At 40.0% G+C, this 23,071-nt stretch overlaps 2 protein-coding genes and 1 pseudogene across 3 annotated transcripts in view; 2 read left to right on the top strand and 1 right to left on the bottom strand.

Annotated features, from left to right (window-relative positions):
• Rpn2 (ribophorin II) overlaps positions 1 to 11,177 on the bottom strand; it is a 57,092-nt gene extending 45,915 nt beyond the window's left edge. Inside the window, exons 1-2 of the mRNA XM_074074724.1 lie at positions 11,045 to 11,177; positions 6,770 to 6,963 (exon numbers count right to left, since the gene is read on the bottom strand). Of these exons, the coding sequence (XP_073930825.1) occupies positions 6,770 to 6,963; positions 11,045 to 11,057 (207 nt within the window). The 5' untranslated portion in view covers positions 11,058 to 11,177. The remainder of the gene's footprint in view (positions 1 to 6,769; positions 6,964 to 11,044) is intronic.
• Mroh8 (maestro heat like repeat family member 8) overlaps positions 10,830 to 23,071 on the top strand; it is a 54,254-nt gene continuing 42,012 nt past the window's right edge. For both annotated transcript variants that reach the window (XR_012448229.1, XM_074074723.1), the window contains exons 1-3: positions 10,830 to 11,191; positions 15,419 to 15,540; positions 18,046 to 18,197. Coding sequence is in view for 1 of the 2 variants with exons in the window: in XM_074074723.1 (XP_073930824.1) it covers positions 10,899 to 11,191; positions 15,419 to 15,540; positions 18,046 to 18,197 (567 nt within the window). In the remaining variant the exon portion in view is untranslated. The remainder of the gene's footprint in view (positions 11,192 to 15,418; positions 15,541 to 18,045; positions 18,198 to 23,071) is intronic.
• LOC141423399 (chromobox protein homolog 3 pseudogene) lies at positions 18,569 to 21,573 on the top strand (annotated as a pseudogene).

Below are 23,071 nucleotides of genomic sequence, written 5' to 3'. Positions count from 1 at the left end.
AACCTTATTTCCTTTTCCTGAAACCCTAAAAATAAAACCCCATAAATATTTATTGAACACACTGTGTGTCAGGTGTCCGCGAGGCAGTAAGGGTGACAGTATGAGAAAAAATAAAATGTCAGTTGGTGTATACTAACTGCTACTATTACGTAACAGTTATTTTTGGATCTTAAATGATCTCCACCAAAGTTCCATATGCGAAAGGCTAAAATGCTCCTGGAGATGGAGGAATCTTCCTTTAGGAGCTAGGGCCTAGTAGAAGGAATTTAGGTCACTGGGGCTGTGCCTCTGAAGGAGATATTGGGACCCCAGCCCATTCCTGTCTTCCTGGCCTTCATGAGGTGGAGCAGCCTTGCTCCACCACACATTCCCTGCATGATGTTCTGCCTCACTGTGGCCCCAAAAGCAAACTGTGAGCCAAAAATAAATCTTCCCTCATTTTAAGTTGTTTATCGCAGGTATTTTGTCCTATGACAGAAGTCTGACTAACTCACAGTACTACAACTAATAAGAGATAATGCTACACATTCACTACCTGTCATCACCATGCTGCCGACCCTTCACACATTACCTGGGAGCTGAGTTCTATTATTATCTCCATCTTGCAATAAGAAACAAAAATTTTGGAAGCTGTATGGGGTACTCAGCTGTCAAGTTTGAAGTCAGCATCTGGAAGCCAAACAGTATGGATAAACATAAAGCCGTAGCTGCCCTAATCAGGGAATCATCTAGGTCACACAGCTCTGCTGCTGTCTGGATAGCTCTTCAAACTACATCTTCAGTCCTGACCAGTATCTCCTCAAACTCAGGCATTAGCAGAGAATACCATTAGAAGGATGCATCCAATGTAAATCTCACCTAGAACTCGAAATCATGATATGACAACAAGGCACTGCTCTGGAGAAAGTGTCTCATTCCACAAGCACCCTAAGCTGAATCCAATGGTTCACAAAAGTCTGAAAATCCCCAGTAGAAGCCTTTCATCCTGCATTAAATCCCACTAAATTTAACATTAATCTAACATCTCCCCTAGTGCTTCCACAGATATGGAGGAAACAAGGCAGGGTTGAGGCAGAACCATGAAGTGTACCACAAACACAGTATCTGTACCATGTATGGTCTGAAATTTCCTAATAAATTATAAACAAAAGTAAATTTTTTTTCTTTTTTGGCAGTACTGGGGTTTGAACTCCGGGCCTCATGCTTGCTAGGCAGGTGTTCTACTGCTTGAGCCACCCCACCAGCCCTTTTTGTGTAGGGTATTTCAAAGTCAGCTGGCTTCGAACAGTGTTTGTCCTGATCTCTGCCTCCCAAGTAGCTAGGATTACAGGTGTGAGCCAGTGGTGCCCAGGACAAGCAAAACTTTTAATAGTAAGAATGATAACTGTAGCTACCACGTGAAGGGCCTTTTGTGAACATAGCCATAATATCTCCCTTGCTACAGAGAGGGAAACAAGAATGAAAAGCTTATATTGACTGATTCTGATGTTGTGTTCTTACTTTTGAGCTAAATTAATTTTATTGGGAGGTACATTCATTTACTTTGGGGGTGCACAAGAGTGTGATCATAAGGAAAAATGTGTTTCCCTTATATAGTCACACACTGGAACACTGAACAGAAACAAGAGATGGCTATCAGGAAGAAATCCGAGCAAGTGGATCCCATTCAGCAGAGATTAGCAAACCTTTTCTATGAAGCCCCAGTTAGTAAATATTTCAGGCTATCAGCCAATCTGGTAACTACTCAGTTCTACTGTTAAAACACAAAAGCAGCTATAAGTAATATGTACATGAATGGGTGTGGCTGGGTTCCAATAAAACTTTATTTACGCCAGGTGCCAGTGGCTCACATCTGTAATCCTAGCTACTCAGGAGGCAGAGATTAAGTGGATCGCAGTTCAAAGCCAGCCCAGACAAATAGTTTGTGAGACCCTATCTCAAAAAAAAACCTTCACAGAAAAGGGCTGGTGGAGTGGCTCAAGAGCTAGGCTCTGAGTTCAAGCCCCAGTATGGCAAAAAAAAAAACTTTATTTACAAAAACAAGCTTCAACCCAGATTTGGCAGTGGGAGCCATAGTTTGTCAACCCCTTTGACACAGGGCATTCTGAGGCAGGTTGGCAGACATTGGGCAATTTAACCTCTTTAGAATTTCATTTCTCATTCTGTTATAGCATTAATGTTTTGACCATATAGACTACTAAAATTAACAATATATCCAGTGTGCCTGATATATACAAGGCACTTAGTAAGTACTGAATACTGATTGCAGGCACAGGAAATATAAAAGATGTGTTGCCAGAAAGCAAAGAAGCGCTCAACTTTTTATGTACTATATTATCACACGCACACACACACAAACCACTTTGGCCTTTTGGCAAAAATGGAACACTTTGAGCATCAAAAGAATAATGACTAAAATGGACTGAAAGAAACCAATAGGGGTGGGCGCCTGCCTACAAGTACAAGGCCCTGAGTTTAAACCCCAGTACCAAGAAATCAACAGCAACTACCAGTTGTGGCCATGACAGAATGAAAGATACTGAACTTATCCCTCTCGCCACAAGTAACTATGAAATTGGACAAAATATCATGAAGCCAAGACACTGGACTGTTAGCACAAACCTGTGATCCTTGAAAGAAAGCAAAAAGTATAGCAGTAGCACAAATGATGAGAGTTTAAGTGAAAATACTGTTATAAAATTTTTTCATCATTTGTGATGTGGCATGAAAAACAACTCAAAATACATTGTGATAAATTAAGGACACAGGTTATAATAAGTAGAGCTAAATAGCCAATAGAAGAGATAAAAAAATAGAACATTAAAAAATACCTAACCTTAGAGCTGGGGATGTGGCTCAGTAGTAAAGCATCTGCTTAGTGTGTGTGAGGCCCTGGGTTTGATTCCCCTGCAACACACACACACACACACACACAGACAAAACAAACAAACAAAACACCTAATTTAAATAAAGAGAAGAGCCGGGTGAAGTGGCTCACGGTTATAATCCCAGCTACCTGAGAGGCAAAAATGGGGAGGACCACTGTTCAAGGCCAGCCTGAGGAAAAATTAGCAAGACTTCATCTCAACCAACAAGCTGGGGGCTTAAAGCATGCCTCAAGCAAGCACGAAGTCCTGAGTTCAAACCCCAGTAATGCCAAAAATAAAAGAACAAATAAATAAGCCGAGTGTGGTAGTATGCACCTGTGATCTCAGCTGGGTGGGAGGCATAGGAAGGGAGATCATCGTTCATGGCCATGGTTCAAGGCTGGCCTGAGCAAAAATGAGAGACCCTATTGAAAAGTAACTAAAGCAAAAAGAGTTGGGGCAGGGTGCTGGGGTGGGATGTGGGGTGTGTGTGTTGTGGGGGGAGTGGCTCAAGTGGTAAAGCACTTGCCTAGCAGCACAAGGCCCTAAGTTCAAACCCCAATACTGCCAGAGAAGGAAAGGGAGAGGGAGAGGAAGGGAAAGAGAGAAAGAGAGAGAAAAGGAAGAAGAAAAACAGATAAACAAATAACAAGACAGTAGACATACCCACTAGTATAACTGCAATAAAAAAACAAGTCCCCACTCTATACCGTTTATAAGACAAAGCTTAGTCTGATATCTTAATCCATTGATCCAATTTTATCACTAAAATTTAAACAGCCATATATACCTATTGACAGAAGTACCACCTATGAAATATTTTTGCCAAGAAAACTGATTGAATAATCAAGGGTTAACTATCAATTTAAAGTAATACAGGAAGTATTGTAATATATTAAAAAACATCATGACAATTTAATTAATCAAAAGTAGAATGTGGAAAACTCCAAGATGAGTGACCTGGCTTTTCCACAAATAAACAGTACTGGGAAAAAAGAGGAAATGGGATTATTACAGGTGAAAAGAGTTTTAAGAGACCCCAACAAAATGCAATGTGTAAAACTTATGTACATCCCAATTTTAACTGTAAAAATAATTTTGAGATAATTTGGGATAATATAAACTGGGAATTAAATGACATCAAAAAAATATTGTTAATTTTGATAGATGAAATAAAAAAAGTTTGCAGTCATTTTTTTTTCCTTTTATTATTCATATGTGCATACAAGGCTTGGTTCATTTCTCCCCCCCACCCCCACCCCCTCCCTTTGCAGTCATTTTTAAAAGTTCCCATTAACAGATACAAGATAGGCCTGGTAGTTTAAAACAAAACAAAACAAAAAAAACCGCCAGTTTCCAGGCATGGTGGTACATGTCTATAATCTCAGCTACTTAGAAGGCTGGAGTAGGAGGATCACTTGAGCCCAGGAGGTTAGGGCCAGCCTGGGCAACATAGCTAGACCCTGTCTTAAAAATTAAGTAAGGGCTAGAGGTATGCATGGTAGAGTGCTTGCTTAGCAAACATGAAACCCTGAGTTCAAACCCTAGTACTGCCAAAAATAAATAAATAAAGTAAATAAAATATTACAGTAAAAAATATTTAAAAGAAGAACAAGAGTAACAATAATTAAAATAACAAATTGTGAACTGTTTTAAGCTGGCAGATCGTACAAAGAGGCTCAGATGTTCTCTCTACTTTTGTGACTGTTTAAAAATTCCCTAAGGAAAGGTTGAAAGAGAAAGAGTTGCTATTTGTTAGTCAACTTTGTTACGGTAACAAAATACCTGAGATAATCAATTTACAAAGAGAAAAGGCTTATCTTGGTTACCCACTTCAGAAGTTTCAGTCCATAACTGGTTGACCCAATTCACTTAAGCCTGTGGTGGTACATTATGGTGAATGTGGTATGGCAGAGCAAATTGCTCACCTCATGGCCAGGAAGAACAAGAGAAAGAAGGAGGGATCCCTTCAAGGCATATCCCCCAATGACCTAAAGACCTCCCACTATGTCCCACCTCTTGAAGCTTCTACCTCCTCCAACAGTGCCATGGGCTAGGGACCAAGGCTTTACTACATGGACCTTTGAGGGACACATCAATCATGGCATTACTCCTTTAATTTCTACCAGATCTTAAACTTTCTGAGGACAGTGATTATGACTGATTAACCCAGGGGCCCAGGGGCCAAGCACAAGTGTTCAGTGAACAACTGCTCAGTGAAAGAGGAGTTTAGACTAATGTGGGCTAAATTGTCAATCCAGTGAGTCAGGGTGCTCTCCACTCCTCAGAAAAGGAACTATTAGTCTTGAAGAAGCAAACGGTTCTGAGGCCAGAGCCAGGGAGCCTGGTAGGGCAGCACCGAGACAAAAGGACTCAGGAAGTGAGCTGGATGAATTACCACTCACCAAAATGCACACCCTTCTCTACTTCCCTGACCTGGTGAACCCAGGCATGAGGCAATGGAGTGAGAAAGATAAAAAGACATGACACGTCTGAGCTGGGGTTCTAAGAGCCTTATGCTTCTTTGGCCTCTGCATACAATCTAGTAGAGGCTGCTCCACCACCCAAATCCTGGATGGAAGAAATACAAAGCAAAGTCTCAACTGACCCAGATAGTAGAAGCAAAAAATAAACTTTGTCACAAGTCCCTGAGATCTGGAATCATTTCTATACCATTAGAAGATATGGTACACAGAACTCTATAGGTGCTCACTTATCCCCAAGATTATTCACTTAAACCCAAATCTAGGAACTACTCTGAAGGGATTTTTTTTAGTCAGTTGACCTTAGAATTCAGAGATTACGCAGATGGACCTGACCTAAACAGGTGAACCTTAAATAGCAGGGAGTTTTCTCTGGCTGATAGCAGAAAAGGTCTGAGAGACATCAAACCGAGGCCTCAACATGCCACTGCTGGTTTAAAGATGAAGAAGGCCACTCAAGAAGAAATTCTGATAGCCTTGATAAACAGAGGGCAGCCAACAAGGAAATAGGGACCTCCCGTCTATAGCCACGAGGAACTGGATTCTAACAACATGAATGAGATCAGAAGCAGATTCTTCGCCATAGCCTTCAGTAAGAACCCAGCTTGGCCAATACCTTCACCTTGACCTTAGCAGAGACCCCAGGCAAGCTTGCCTAGACTTCTGAGCTACAGAACTATCAGCTAGTAAAAAGGTCATTTTTAAACCCTAAATTCATGGTAATTGTTATAAATCACAGAAAACTAAGGTACATGAGAAACTTGGTCCAGAAAAATGTCTCAGTTTAGCTGTTCACACTATTGTAATGAATAAAATGTAAATTCCCATAATACTATTCCTAGAGCCTCATCAAGTCACAGACATGTATCAGATTGCCCAGAACACTGTCACTGTTTAATACATGTAAGTGACCCTTCCTTGGACTCCTTTATTACTTATTAGCCTAGGTACTTCACAAATATACATGGTATTGAGCAGTCTCATTCATAAAGATATGGAAAAAGTTTTTAGTGGATCTGTCACTTCCTTCTATTCCACTAAAAAGAGATGGCATTAGGCATTCAAACAAAAATTGTCAAGTTTGGTACCAGTGGCTCTCACCAGTAATCCTAGGTACCTGGGAGGCTAAGATCAGAAGGTTCAAGGCCAGCCTGGGCAAACAGTTCTCAAGACCCCCATCTCCAAAATAACCAGAGCAAAATGGACTAGAGGCATGGCTCAAGTGCAAAGCCCTCAGTTCAAACCCTTTCCACACCCCCATAAAAAAAAATCTGTCAGATTAAAATAAGTATTTCTTATATTAAATTAACTTTTTTATCCTCAAATAAGCAAGAGTTCGTTTTGAAATATACAAAGGAACATAGCAAGGGGATTATGGTTCTCCCGAATCACTGGCCAGCAAGACAAAAGTAGCCTTACCTTTACATCTAGCACATGGATCCCAAGGCTGCTGAGTCCCACAATGGAGAAGAAGGCAGATTCCAAATTTGTAAAAGGACGGTCCAGTGAGGCTTTCAGTCTCTCCACATCATGCTTGGTGAGGTAGTGAGTGGGCGTCAAAGCCTGAATGCTGGCTATGATTGTCAGGGCCAACAGGAAGATAGGGCTTGAACCTTGGAGGGAAACAACTATTAAATACACTCCACACTATTTCCAAGTTGCATTCGTAGTCCCAACAATGACACTCTGCAAGTCTAGGAATCCAATCACATAGAAAAGGGTGAGGAACTTGAGAGGTTTAGCCTGAAGAGGAGACTGGGGAGTAGTGAACCTGGTCTTCAATGTCTAGGACAGTCCTTCCAGAAGGCTCTGAGTATTTAAAGCACAGGAGTCACACCATTTCCTTTTAAAGGATGTTCACAGATCTTGTGCTTCTAGGTCAGAACCAATCCTAAATCCTTACCATGTCTTGTCTACCTCTGAAATGATCTCCCCCTTTACCCTTGCCGATGCCTGTCACCTCTGGCCTATTTCTCTAAGATACCATGTTCTTTCTTATCCAGCACTCTTTTGCCCCTACTTCAACTTTGCTTAATCTTTACTTTCAGATTTTAGCAAATATCTCTTAAGAAGCCCTCCCATGATTGCAGTTTGAGGCCAGCTCAGGGAAATAGTTTGCAAGACCTCATCTCCAAAATAACCAGAGCAAGATGGACTGGAGATGTGGCTCAAGCGGTACAGTGCTTTGCAAGTGTGAAGCTCTGAGTTCAAACCCCAGATCACCAAAAAAAAAAAAAAAAAAAAAAAGGAGTCTCATTTGGATTAGGTCCCCAGTAAAATAAAGGAGAGAAAACATGGCTTCTGGTATCATGATTGCCATTAGCAATACAACCATGGTCAAGTTACTCAGCCGCAGCTCCACTTCAAGTGTAAAGTAGAACAACAACAATACTATCATCCTCCAGGTGTTCCAAGTTAATACAGAAAGATCTTAGAATAATAACTGCTACACAAGCGCTATATGAATTCTACTACCATTATTATGGTTCTTGTCATATCTACTCAGGGCAATCTATATTTCTATGCAGTATTTTTTACAACTATGATAGCAAGAGGTCTGATTTCTCTGTGAAATTAAATTCCACAAGGATACACTGTTTCTTTTGTTCATCCCAGTTTTTCCAAGTTTTGCAAACTGCCTGACACATGGTAGGTACTAGTAAGTATATGATAAATAAAGGGAAAGAAAAATTAGCCCCCACCTATGGTACTCTGGGGGTTAGGAAAAAGTTGTAGGAATGGTACATTTCTACTTTTTATTTTAAAAACCAAATCAAACCAAACAAATAAACAAAACCACTTTTGCTACATGATAAAATAAACTGTCTAAAAGCACTAACCAGAAATCACAAGGCTAACATTAAAGGTCCTAAGTCATTTGTCTATAGCTCAAATTTACTTTGAACTCTTAAGAAAGACATTATTCTATCCATTTTACAAATAAGAAAACTTAGGATCAAAGTAGCTTGTACATAGCCAATCTTGGACTCAAACCTAGGTCTAACACTATAGAGTTCCTACTTCATCACATTTTGTTTTTTCAGAATGTTATACAAAGCAAGCATGGATGCTTACATTAGGGGTAACTCAAGAGAATTATCCTTCTATGAACATTCTACCCATTGAAGTCCTTCTATGTGCTAATCTAAATGTGCAAGTGCTTTAAAAAAAAAAAAAAAACAAAAAAACAGGCCAGGCGCAGTAACACAAACCTGTATTTCCAACTATTTGGAAGGCACAGGTAAGAGAATCATGGTTCAAGGCCAGCCAGAGCAAAAAGCAAAAAAAACTCTATCTGAAAAATAACTAATGCAAAAGGGAATGAGGATGTGGCCGAAGTGGTAGTTACTTGCCTAGCATGTATGAGACCCTGGATTTAATCCCAGCACTGCAAAAAAATAAAATTAAATTAAATTAAAACCAGGCACTGGTGGCTCACACCTGTAATCCTAGCTACTTAGGAGGCAGAGATCAGGAGGATTGTGGTTCGAAGTAGGCCTGATAAATAGTTCTCAAGACCCTATCTCAAAAAAACCTACCACAAAAAAATGGGCTGGTGGAGTGGCTCAAGGTGTAGGCTCTGAATTCAAGCCTTAGTACTGCAAAATAAATAATAAATAAATAAATAAACCAACCAATCAAACACAGCAGGAAACCTCCACGCTCATAGAGCTTGCATTCTAGTGAAAAAAGAAAGACATCACATAAAATAATTAAGAAATATGATTTATTATGTTAGAAGGTTAAAAAGTGTTTTATATATATAAATAAAAGCCCAGAGATCAGGAAAGGACTGCATTTTAAATATGGTGGTCTGTAAATGCCCAAGTAAGTAATAAAGATGTTGAGTGCAGATCTGAAAAAGAGCAAATCTTGAAGCTGCTATGGGAGAAACCTTCTCAAGAAGAAAAGCAAGTGCAAAGACTTCATCAGGAGTACATATGGTAGTTTGGGTTTTTTTGGTGGTACCAGGGTTTGAATTTAGGACCTCATCCTTGCTAGACAGGCACTCTACCACTTAAGCCACTTAACCAGTCCCCACATATGGTGTTTTTTGAGATAAGCAAGAATATATTGCTAGACAGGCACTCTACCACTTAAGCCACTTAACCAGCCCCCACATATGGTGTTTTTTGAGATCAGCAAGAATATATGGCAAAGGATGGGAATTAACAGACAAGGTGACAGGTAGCAGAGGCAAATCCAGAAGGCCTTGAATGCCACCAAAGGAGCTCGGGATTTACTGAGATGGGAGTCACTGGCAAGTTCTGAGCAGAAGATTTGGTTTACATTTTAACAGTCTCAGTGTGACAATACAGCATGAGAACAGATTATGTGGAAGAAAGAATAGAAAGAGGGATATGAGGTAGGAGGCCATTGCCATCATCCCCTATATAGAGAACGATGGCAACAGTGGTGAAGATAGTAAAGAAGAGGCCAGAGTCTTGCTGGAAGTCAAAGTTAATGCTTAACAAATCACTAACAATTGGGAAGATGTAAAAGAGTTGAGGCTCTAATGCTGAATTCCCAATACCTAGTGTACATGCAAGTACTCAATACACTTCGAGCTACTGAACAACTATGAACAGCATTTTCCCAACTGGACTGTAAAATCCCCTAGAACAGCACCTGTGTCAGAACCCCCTTCCCACCTCAAGTTAACCACAGCAATAACTTTTCTGGCTAAGATCTGAGCGCTTAATATGTGCCATGTAGGCCCAAACTTTGCATGCATTGAGTCATTAAATCTTCACAACATCCAAGGTGGGTATTTCCTGCACTCTAAGACCAAGAAATTGAGGCTCAGTAGTTAACTAAGACACATAACTAACCAAGACTCAAACTGCAGGCAGTTTGAAACTCAATTCTGACTTTAAACACTTTACTATCCAACACTTTTCAATTAGTGAAGCAATGAGCTTGGTCATTTTTGGCTTTTTGTTTAGCTTTTTACTTTGGGTAAGACTTCCCTTCTCTAGGATTCCAACTTCTCATTTATCCAATGGGAATAACAAGATTACAGGCCCAAGTGGTGATGAAATGACATTCCATTCCACCCTGCAGTATACACTCCATCCTGATGCAGTGGACTTTCCTCACTTAGTGCCGTACACCATTCTCAAGTATACACTGAGACCATGTCAATTTAAAGAGGCAACTCTACGCAGCACACAGCAGATGAGAAACTGAGGAGCAGGCCGTTATGTGACTGGTGCTGGGTCCCACCAGAATACGTGGCAGACTGCACGTTTACAACCCAAATCTGACTTCAGAACCTAGTCTCTAAGCCCCCAGATTGCTGAGTGATTTTCTTGTCCCTGTCGCAAGGAGGTGGGTGGGACCCAGATCTCAGGCCGCCGGGACCGGTCAAATGAATGGGGGAAGCCAGCTCGGGTTCCGCGCGGCCGCAGTGTCCACTGGGCCTCGGGAGGACCCGTAGCTCCGCGCCGCACGGTCCCCCTCCCCCCCGCCCACCACCTCCGGTCGCGGCACTCCCACCAGATCGCAGCCCTCTGTCAGACCCTCGACCCCGAAAGAGCCCGAGCCCATGCCCCTGCCCCTGCCCCGCAGGGGAAGGGTATCCCGCCAGGCCGGCTCCAGAGTGGCCGGCACTAGCCTCCCGCGAGCAGCCCCCCTTTCCCCAAGGCGTACGGGCCGCGGGGCCCCGCTGTTGAGCCATGCGCAACGCCTCACCCGGCGGCGCCATTCCTCGGAGCTGGTCCCACCGGAGCCCGAGCCGCAAACTGACTTCCGCTCGGGAAAGTGGCTCCAAGAGCGCGCCGGAGGGGACTCCGGGGACTCGCGACAGGAGCTGCTTGCCGGGATGGGCTCTAGGCACAGGTCTGTCTCTGCGGTTCAGCTGGGTCTAGCCGTCCACTGTAGCCACGGTGGGGATTCCCGTTCTCGCGCCCTAAGGTCCTCAGGGTTCGCGTGTGCGCGCCTGCCTCCCCCCGCGCTCCAGCCCAGTTGGAATCGTCCGTCTTGCAACGGTCCTAATTCAGGGCGCCACCCGGACGCAATTGGACTAGGTCTCAGGGTGGGCCCGAGACGGGGCCACCTCTGATTGGCCAGTCACAGTGATTGGCCAACAGCTCTGTCACTCACTAGTCTCTCCGCAGCCCGGCCAACTTTAAAGGAGCCGGAAGGAGAGAGTAATCGCTGGGATTTTTCTTTAATTTCTTCTTCCCTTTAGAAAACTATGGCAGTTCCCTCCTTCGCTTGTTCATAAACTCGTATGTAAGTAAAGTTTTATCTAATATGCAAACAAGTGACGCCGCACAATAACTATGAGGAGCATATTAGCTTAATTTTATAGATTTAACAGACTCAACGTGGAAGCGATTCATCTGAGAACAAGTATTAATATCTAGCTCCAATTATTGAGCGTTTACAGTACAGCCCCACAGTGTACGAAGCACTCTACTCCTCATTCTGTGAAGTGTATCCTGTTGCTATTTCCATTTTAAAGAGAAGGAAATAAAGATTTCATTCCAGGCAGTTTGTCTCTAGAATCTCCTAACTATTATGGACGTGCAGAGTTGCACAAAATGATTACTCTTTGTTATTATCTTTACTATTGTCCCAAGTATTATTATCCGGCATAGGTAACAGTCCATTCTGTGTCTTGCTTGTACTGTGCAAGACATTATGGTAGCCATTATCCATATGTGGATAGTTCACTTTGAACTTAAAATTTAATGTCCAGTTCTATTAGCTAAATTTCAAGTGCTCATTAGCTAAAGGTAGCTTGTGGATTTCATGTTGGATAGTGCAAAAGTATGGACATTTCTGTTATCAGAAAGATCTATTGTACAGTATGATCTAGAATATACAAAGAACACTCAGCTAGGGACATAGCTCAAGCAATAGAGTGGCTGCTTAGCAAGCATGAAGCCCTGAGTTCAAGTCCCACAACTGCCAAAAAAAATAATTAAAAAACTTCTCCAACTCAATAATTAGACAAATAAATAGTATGTTCAAGTAGTGTCATAGTGCTTTGAGAGTGCCAATTATTAAGCTCTTGGGAATTTTGCAAATTGGTTAAATACAGCCATTTAGAAAATCAGATTATATGGACATAAAATGAAAGTATATTGAACACAAATTCATCATTTCCTAAGTCTCTTGTTACATTTTACCATTGTCTATGCACTTTGGGTTGCTTTTTCCTATTGAACCTGTATGGTGGAAATACTCTATGAGGCATCCTAATGCACAGCTTCTTTCCCAGGGTAGCATTGGAAGCTTGATTTTGGACCCAATGTTAGAGTATTTACACATGCTACAAACCATAGCTTCATTTGTTGCTTTGTTGATCATATAAACTTAACACTGGTTAAGTGTTAAACTTAAGATTAAACTTAAAAGTAAAGTCATATCTGTAGACTTTACATTGTGAGTAGTACAAAAACTTGAGGAAATACTCTTCTAGTATTCAAGTACTATTATCTGAATGAGAAAAGTCATGAGCTGGAGATGGAGCACTCTAACACTGAGTAGAGTGCTTCCCTAGCACGTGCAAGGCCCAGTTTGATGCCCAGCACTGTAAAACAAAACAAAAACAAACAAACAAACAAAAGGCACTAAGAATCTGTTAATAAACATATCCCAGCATACCACTGCAAACAGCCTGGTGAAAAGCATGGACAAAAGACTTTAATCACTACCTCATCAAAGAAGGATCAGAAAGGATATAGGCACATAAAAACATGATCAGCACCATTGCAAATTAAACCAGAGACTTACTGCTATATATCCACTAGAATGGTCAACATAAAAGCAAGAATTCCAAATGTTAGCAAGTAAGTAAAGCTACTAGAATGCTTGTGTACTGCTGGTAGAAATGTAAAGTTGTACGTTTAGATTGGCAGTTTCATAAAAACATCAGCTTTACAACCCAACAGTTCTACTCCTAGAAAGTTTGTTTTGGTGTGTGTGTGTGTGTGTGTGTGTGTTTGAGAGGGGGGGTGAGACAGGGTCTCACTATCTAGCCCAGGATGGCCTTAAACTCATAGTCCTCCTGGCCTCAGCCTCCGAAGTGCTGGGATTACAGACATGCGCCACCAAATCCAGCTATTTGTTTTTAAAAACTATTATTAAGGAAATATATTCTCAGATGATAAAGTTCAAATTTCATTGATTTGGGCTTTTTCCAAAATTGTTTTATGTCAGTACCACAAAAAAATTGTTTTATGTAATACTGAATATTTTTAAAAACAAAAAGAATAATGGGCTAGATGCCTGTGGCTCACACCTGTTATCCTAGCTACTCAGAAGGCAGAGGTCAGGAAGATCACAGTTCAAAGCCAGCCTGAGCAAATAGTTTGCAAGACCCTATCTTGAAAAAAACCCTTCACAAAAAAGGACTTGGTAGAGTGGCTCAAGGTGTAGGCCTCAGGTTCAAGCTCCAATACTGAAAAAAAAAAAAAAAAAGAATGGTGCAGTGAAACTGTAGAGCATCCATCTAACCATAATGCTGAAGTCTTCTTTCTGATCCCAACCATTCCGTCCCCTTCCCTCACCTCTAAGAGATACCCATCCTACGGATTATATTGTATCCTTGGTTCTCTTCAGAGTTTTGCGATGTACATTTATAATGCCAAGAAGCATTTGTTTAGTTTTAGGTATCTAACTTATTATATAAGTGAAATTTATTGCATATTTTCCCATGACTTTCTTTTTTAATTTTTTTTGAGACAGTGTCACTATTTAGCCCAGGCTGACTTCAAACTTAAGATCCTCCTTCCTTAGCCTCCCAGTACTAGGATTATGTACATGTACAACCACACCTGCCTTTCAGCATTGTGAGATTTATCTGTTTGTTGTGTACAGCTAGGACTCATTCATTTTTCACTGCCATGTAGTACTTCATTGGGTGACTGTGCCATAGATTATCTGTTCTAGTGTTGATGGGCCAGCAGATGTCTCTGGCTTTTGTTGTGTGTGATGACTACTGCTATGAAGATTTTTGTATGCTCCTGTAAGCGTTTCACTGGGATATATTCTTAGAAGTAGAATAATGAATCATAGTGTAGGTACACCTTCAACTTCACTAGATAATACAAAATTACTTCCAAAGTGTTCGTACCGATTTACACTTCCAACTACAACTTACAAGATTTATTTCACTCCATAGCTTTGTCAAAATTTAGTATTCATGCCAATATAAAAAACTTAAGCAATATATAAGATTAAAAAGTAATTTTTTTCTCTCACCAATTCCAATCCACAAATGTTTGGTTTGAATTTCATGTTTTTCTGCACGTCCCAACATTTGTGTGTGGGGGGGTGTAGTGTATGTGCACACAAATATATTTTTGCAATAATATTGTTTTAATAAAAGTGGGATTCTATTATACCTACTGGTTAGCAACTTGGTTTTTCATTAATTAACCTATGTTGAACATCAGTAGATGCAGCTCTACCCAGTTACTCCCCGCGCCGGTATTTAGTGAACATTACCACAGCTAATCATTATTTAGGCTCTTGGAATACATTCAAAGCACTCTAAGATCCTCCCATCATGGAGCCTGCAGTTTAACAGGAGGACATAGATAAACAATGAACACCATAAATAACTGAATTGGGTTGGGGGTGTAGCTCTGTGGTAGAGAACATGCTTAGCATGCATAAGGCCCTGGGTTCTGTCCCAAGCACCAATAAACAAATGACTGAATGACATATTAGAAGGTATTATGTGCTATGGAAAAAGGAAACATAGGCAGAGTAAGGGGGACCATCTCTTTTTATCCATCTACCTATCCATCCATTCCCTGTTCATAAAGCTGATGATATTCTAAGTATTCTAAGTACAACCATGACATTGTAGACAAAGGTTCTCCCCTAAAAGAGGAGACAGTCAAGCAAATGAACACAAATAAACAAGGGGATTGTTGGTGATGGTTAAATACTATTAGAAAAAAAAAAACTGTGGACTGGGATGGAAAGAGCCTACTTAATTTAGATTGATCAATAAATTTCTCTCTAAGGAGATATTTGGGCTTTCAAATGAATGCTGAGACAGAAGCAGTTTTGAAAAACTGCTTGTAATCCTCTCTTTGTTCCTAGAATCCGTGAGCAAGAAGAAGTGGTGATCCCTTGTGCTTCTGACAGTGATTCCGGAAGTGTGGATTTACAGCTCAGTGACTTAGAGGATATTAAAAAAATCCCAAGTAACAATGAACTTACAGGTGAAAAGGGGAAAGGATTAATAAAAAAGGTGGGTGGGGAATTTCTCTGTCTCTCTGTCTCTCTTTCTCTTTTTCTTTTTCTCTCTGGTGCTAAGGATTAAACCCAGGGCCTCATGCATGTTAGGCAAGGGCTCTCCACTGAGCTATACCTCTGGTCCTTCTTTTTTTGTGTGGGACTGGGATTTAAACTCAGGACTTCATGCTTGCAAAGCAGGCACTCTACCACTTGAGCTACACCTCCAGTCCATTTTGCTGTGGTTATTTTGGAGATTGAGGTCTCACAAACTATTCGCCTGGCCTCAAACCATGATCCTCCCAATGTCAGCCTCCCAAGTAGCTTGGAGGCACTGGCACATGGCTGGCCCCCTCTTTTTAAGTCAAGCAAAGAGGTATTGGTTGAACAATTGCTGGATAGCCAACCCTTGACTAAACTTTGACAATTAGTTTGTCCCCAGACTTGTGACAGAATATGATTGCCAAAATAAGATGTTGTATTATTCTAGACACACAGGAAAGTAAACTTGGTCCTGAAACAGAAAATGCTGCAGACTCTACAACAGAGTCTGAGTGCTAGAGAGATAGTGAGAAGGGAAAGGAAGGCGAGGGCTGAAATAGAGAAGGTGGGATCTGGATTGGCCTGCAGAATACTTCTCTTTTATCTATTCTACAAACATTTATTGAGCACCAGTAGCTGGGTGTACAGCAGTGACTATAACTGGCACGGTCACTGCCCTCATAGAATCAACATTATAATGTAGTGAAGAGACACAAAAAACCAAAAAGACAGTAACTAAAGTAATTCAAGTTGTAGTAAGCACTATGGAAGAACTAAACAAGGGGCTGACACTAAAAGTAAGGGAGATGGGGACCTACTTTAAACTACAGTTGTGGAGGGAGTGCTGTTTAAATCTAAAGAAGCCTCAGTATATATGGAAGGGTCACCCTTGTGAGAAGTAGAGAAAGGGCATCCTAGGCAGATAGAGTAGCATGTGCATGAGCCAGGAAGGCCCTTGATGTGTTTGAAGAGCTGCACTCACTCATTCATACATTCATGCAGCAAGCATTTATTAAAGCCTACCCGTGCGCTAAGCATGATCTGGCTGCTGGAGATACAGCAGTGGTTAGAACAGACACAATGAACTTACAGATGACAGAATGTACTTCAACTGGAACTCATTGTAATTCATATGATGGGGCAGGAGAACCAAAGTGTATGATGTAGAGAGATTTATTAGTAGCTTTGACCAACATGGGCAAAGAAAGAATTTAGAACAAGCATCCTGAAGCTGAGATCTGAAGAATGAATAGGAATTAGCAAGGCAGAAAGAGGTAAGGGAAAGTAGGGGAAAGAAAGGAAAAAACACAGGCAGAAGGAGCAGCCTGAGCAAAAATCAGAGGTGAATGAGATCCTGGTTTCAGTTATTGCAGATGGTAGAAAACAAGAATGGCAGAAAGTTGGAGGAGTTTCCAGAAGAGGCATTTGGGAGACCAAGAAGAATATAAAAGTGGTGTGGTTGAAATCCTCAATGACAGGATAAATACATTAAAGAGGAAATAATAAGACAATTAGCCCAATGTGAATGAGGGATTTTATATTGGAATATAGGGGAGATAAGGATGTAAAGATACATGAAGAAAATGATGACTTTGTAATCATTGTCACTCAGGGAACAAAGGAATTATATTTGCTGATACTTCTTTTTCTTCTATATCTTTAATAAAATTGCTAATTTTATCAATGCTAGCTCTGTATGCCATTACCATCTCCATTTGGGGAATGAAGTAGATCTAGAGAAACTAAGGTTGCATGCTAGAGACAGACAGGCAACATCTGAGCCTCGGCAGACCGGCTCTGGCGTCCAAGCCTTTACCAAATCATGTCTCAGGTGAGGAGACTCCCAGCATTCACTGCAGCCTGGCCCTGGGAAGAAATGAGTATCAGCAAGGGGCTACTACATCTCGTTAAGCTCTTGTCACTTTACAGTCATAGATTTGAGTTTGAATGATATTGAGACTAGTGAGTGTAGCTCGGTGGTAGTGTGTGGGCTGAACATATATGAGATCTTGGGTTTAATCCCTAGCACATGCATAACAAAAATCTACCACTGTATTCTTATCATGTGTCAGATGCTAGGATCTGTTCTTTGCACATATGACCTGATTTAATCCTTATAATAACTCTGTTTTACAGATGAGGAAACTTACTTGGTAGAGGCCATAAAACTAATAGTAGAAGCCAGGATTCAAACTAGTCTCAAACTGAGATTTTAATAGTCCATGCTCTTCACCACTCTGCTATAGCTCGGGCCCAAAGGTCCTTGTGGCTTTGGAGGTCTTTAAAGAACACTAAATTTGTATTTGAGAAAAGTGAGACTTGAAAATGGAAGGGAAAATGGAAGGCTGTCAAGCAGGCAGTAAAGCTGTCTGATCTGATATCTAGTGGTTCTCCCCACTAAACTATCATTTTACATGCTGTGGAGGTATAATGTGGTTCCTTTCTTTCAGTATTAGACTTGGACATCCCTGATATCCCTGGACTCCCTCGGGAGTCCCTCACAGATAGCCTCAGACACCTGACTTGCCAGGAGCCCCTCAGTGAAACTATTGTTGAGAGTCTGGTTCAGTCCATCCAAGAAGTTTTTCATGGTAAGCTAAAGGTATGTATAGCAATCTTTGTAACCAACCCAATTTATTTCTCCATGCTAACAAATGTTTTGAACATATATTATTTCTTTAGCATATAAATTTTTGAGCTATAAAATTAACTCATAGTTTTATATTTATAATTTATATTTACATATTATATTTATAAAAATGATAAAGTTCATATAAAAACAAAATCATAGTAAAAATTAAAAGTTAATCTTCTCCAATTCCACTATCCTCAGATAACAACTGTTAACATTTTGGTATATATATATATATATATATATATATATATATATATATATACATATACATATGATTGGGTATATATGATTTTTTACTATATGTGGTTGTCTATACAAATAGCAAAAACTCATATACAGTGGGAGAAAACAGATGGTCTTGGTCAATAACTATAGATCTACATTGTCCTATCTAGTTGCTGCACAACATTCCATCGTTGAGGTGAAAAGTTCACTCATTCACACATCCTGTGAGGGCACATAACAGAAGAATTAATCTTGAACTGGGGGTCAAGGAAGGCACCTCTGAGGAAGTTACCCTTGAGCTCAGATCTGAACAACGAAAGGAGAAACTAGATGTTAGAGTTGGGGGTAGCATTTTGGAAGTAGGAAATGAGATATTTAACAACCTTGTGATTAAAAAAAGGAGTACAACATGCCTGAGGAGCAGAGCTTAAGGAAGCCTGGTATGTTTAAGGGGGAGAGTGGTGCAAGGTGAAGCTGAAGAGATGGGCAGGGGCAGACTGTTAGACCTTGAGAACTAGGATAAAGGACTGGAGATGTAACTCAGTTGTAAAGCACTTGCCTAGCATGTGTAAGGCCTTATGTTTGATTCCTATCACTCACTGAAAAATGAAGGAAAAAAAAAAGTAGGAACAGTACCCCATTGTTAGCCATTTAGGTTCTTTCTAGTATTTTTTTTTTATTCTTATAATTTGTTGAATCTTTTTTTAAGTGCTGGGGATAAAACCCAGGGCCATGAGCATGTAGTTAACAAATGTTCTTGTATGTGGGTTTCTGTGGAATCACCCTTTAGATGATTCCTCTAGGATATAACATTGATGAATCAAAGGATATGTACCTTTTTTAAGCTTTCAGTAAGAACTGATAAATTATCTCCTGAGAATGTAACCCCTATTTATACTCTTATCAATAAAATATATTAAGTGCCAGTAGGCTTACAATTATCCAAAATAAGCTTTTTGTTTCCTTTTGTGGTGCAGAGACTCAAACCTAGGACCTCACACATGCTAGGCAAGTAAGTGCCCTACCCCTAAGCTACGCCCTTAGTCCTACTTTTGTGTGTAATCTTTACCAGTCTAATTGGTGAGAAGGGGATCCATTTGCTTTAGCTTTATATCTTAATATCTCTCATCTGACTGTGAAGTAGTTAGCTTGCCCTGGACCTTTATGAGAAGAAATTATTATAGTAACTTCCTTATAGTTGGTTTTCCCAGTGATTTCACTTTCCATAGAGCTTTTAAATCTCATCCAGCCAGTTAACAAGGAATGGATGTGCACCTACTATTCACAGGTCATTGTACTAGACACTAGGAACAAGTTGACATGGTAAGATGGAAGTCTGTTCACCAGTCAGCAGACTGTGCACATCTACAAATGGAGTACTAACTACTACTCAGCAATAAAGGCATAAACTATTGATGTCCACAATAACCTAGATGGGTCCCAGAGGCATTATGCTGAGTTAAAGAAGCCAACCACAAGAGGCTGCCTACTACATGATTCCAGTTATGCCACACTCTCATAAAGACACAGCTACAGCGATGGAAATCAGATCAGTAGGGATGGGGGTAGATTATAAGGGGATGTATGAGGGAAAATTGGGGGTGATAGACCTGTTTTGTATTCTGATTGTGGTGATGGTAAAATGTATGCATACCTGTTAGAGTTCGTAGAACCATATGCTCCCTCCAAAAGGTCAGTTTTATGTACAATACTTAACTATACCATCACTTTGTACCCCATAAATATGTACAACCATAATTTGTCAATTTACAGTATAAAACTATAGATCCTTCATTGGGAAAGAGCAGGAGAGAGGCTTCTGGAATACTGGTAATAATCTTGTCTTACTGGTATGGGTGTTTGGTTTATGAAATTTCACCAAACTCTACATTTTCTGCATGTATGATGCTAATTAAAAAAATAAAAGCAGCAAAACACCTAAAGTTAACATGTTGGTCTTCACTTTTGACTTGGACTATTCTTTATACTTCATGTCATTAAGGTTTTATAAAAAATTTCTTTATAATTAATAAAGGATTTGGATTACTGCAGTGAATTAAAAGTCTGGGAGTGGGGACAAGAGAGGGGAATAAGGGTGAATATGAACAAAGTACATTATGTGCATGTATGAAAATGTCATAATGAAACCCATTATTTTATACAATTACTATATACTAATAAAAAATTTTTAAGTCCATTCCCTTCCTTAACAGGAATAGACAGTAATTATATCAGAGTATCCCAAATACCATGATAGCAGTGTACTCATGTATGCTTGGTATTCGTGGCCATTGGGAAACACAAGTTATCTTATTCCAATCTAAATTACTAACATTAACTCTCAGATCACACATTGTACTTAATGGCTAAGAAAAAGGTTAAAGTGGGTGACTTGAGCTGGAGGCACACAGGCCGGAGCATCCGAGCAATAGCTCTTCAAGTCTGCAATTGAAAATGGCCTCCAATAAAACTACTTTGCAAAAAATGGGAAAAAAATAGAATGGAAAAGTAAAAAAGTTGAAGAGGCAGACCTGAAGAATTTGTGGTGGAAAAAGTACTGGACCAGTGTGTAGTAAATGGGAAAGGGGAGTATTTCCTGAAGTGGAAGGGATTTACAGATGCTGACAATACTTGGGAGCCTGAAGAAAATTTAGATTGTCCAGAGTTAATTGAAGCATTTCTTAATTCTCAAAAAGCTGGTAAAGAAAAAGATGGTACAAAAAGAAAATCTTTATCTGACAGTGAATCTGATGATAGCAAGTCAAAGAAGAAAAGAGATGCTGCTGACAAACCAAGAGGCTTTGCTAGAGGTCTTGGTGCCACAGACAGCAGTGGAGAATTGATGTTTCTCATGAAATGGAAAGATTCAGATGAAGCAGACTTGGTGCTGGCAAAAGAGGCAAATATGAAGTGTCCTCAAATTGTAATTGCGTTTTATGAAGAGAGACTAACTTGGCATTCTTGTCCAGATGAAGCTCAATAATTGTCTGCATTGTTTTTTATATATATTTATACATATATATAAAATCTGACTGAGTCTTGGTTTTTGAATTACTAGTATGAAAAAGATAACCACATTCTAATGAAAATCAAGTTTGGTATGTTGGTTTTGAAAGTAGTATTGGGGGAGTTGGGTATTTTGTTTTTGTTTTTTGCATCAATAGCACTGGTTACTTTGAACAGATAAAACAAAAGCTTTCTGTATTTGCTTCCTTTATCAGAAAAGACTATTTGATACCATGGTATATTTCCTCTGCATTTGAGAATAGCTTTAATGTTAGGTAAATTTTACATTCATTAATCAGAACTTATCTTTTAACTGGTATGTCAAAGGACCATTCTGGGCTTTTTGTTTGTGTTGGCACATACATAAAATATTTACATGGTTTTGGAGGTGGTTTTAGGTGCTGGGGATTGAAGGCAGAGCCCTGAGTATGGTAGGCAAGTGCTGTACCACTTGGCTTCAACCCCAGCCTTTTCTCTTTTTGTTTGGAGATAAGATAGTCTTACTGGGCCTCAAACTTAAAATCCTCCTGTCTCCACCATCCAAGTGCTGAGATTACAGGCATAGGATTACAGGCATATATCACCACATCTGGCTTGTTTTGGTTTTCTATAGACGCATAAATACAATAGTTTATTTGCAAAATTCCTTATTACCAGTACCAAAAACTTCCCCAGCCAGATGAGGAAACTAGACAAATCCTGGTTTGTTTTAATTAGCTAAACAAGACTTAAGTACACATTTAAAGGTTCCTCTAGGGAGCAATTCCTTTACAGAAAGTTGAAATCTATCCTAAAAGGTTTAGGAATCATGAAATATCTCAGACGTCGCTCATGCAAATGTAATCCGCTGGTTAGAAATACCGGCAATTTAGGACCTGCTGGCATAAATTTGAAAATTTTATAAATTGACCTGCATGCTTTTTCTTTCCCCAGACTCATTCCTTACATTAGGCTCAATCTTTGCAGCATTTGGGTTACTGGTTCTGCAGAAGCCAGGAAAGCAACTTTGTAGTAATCAAAATGTTATCTAACTGTATATTGTTTACTTTATTGTAAATAATGGTGAACAGTGGTCAATAAATAGTTTTATATTCAAAAAAAAGAAAAGAAAAAGGTTAAAGTGGCTGCAGAGTTCAAAGGGCCTTACTTTACAGAGTTCAAAGGCAAGACTAGAGAGCTTCTACAGATGAAAATCACTGCAGGTAGTCAGATATTAACAAACCCAGGCACAGAGATGTTCAGGCACAGTGCTGGTTCTGGGCTTACTAGGACCAGACTAATGCAGCTTGGGCCATACTTCAAGCAGGGCAATTGTGTGAGCTAAAGCCCCTGAGACAAAGTTGGGAGTTTGTCACCTGTCAACAGATCACCTGTTGATCCCATTGTACGTGTACCATATGGTCTGATGGGTTGGTGGGTGCCACTGTACCCCAATGTTATATGGTATAGGTGAGGGGGTTGTATGATTTATTGATCTGGTATGTTCAATAAGCTCAGAACTGGTTTTTTGGATATGGTTTTGATACACCCATGTTTCCATGTATTCTGATTTAATTTGATAAGTTCATAATTGTTAGTATTTTATTTTCATAAAAAAGTTATTTGTCACT

This window comes from Castor canadensis, chromosome 5, assembly GCF_047511655.1.
Source record: "Castor canadensis chromosome 5, mCasCan1.hap1v2, whole genome shotgun sequence".
Classification (NCBI taxonomy): domain Eukaryota; kingdom Metazoa; phylum Chordata; class Mammalia; order Rodentia; family Castoridae; genus Castor; species Castor canadensis.
The sequence above is the reverse complement of the archived record's forward strand: the minus strand, read 5'-3'. Positions and strand labels throughout refer to the sequence as shown.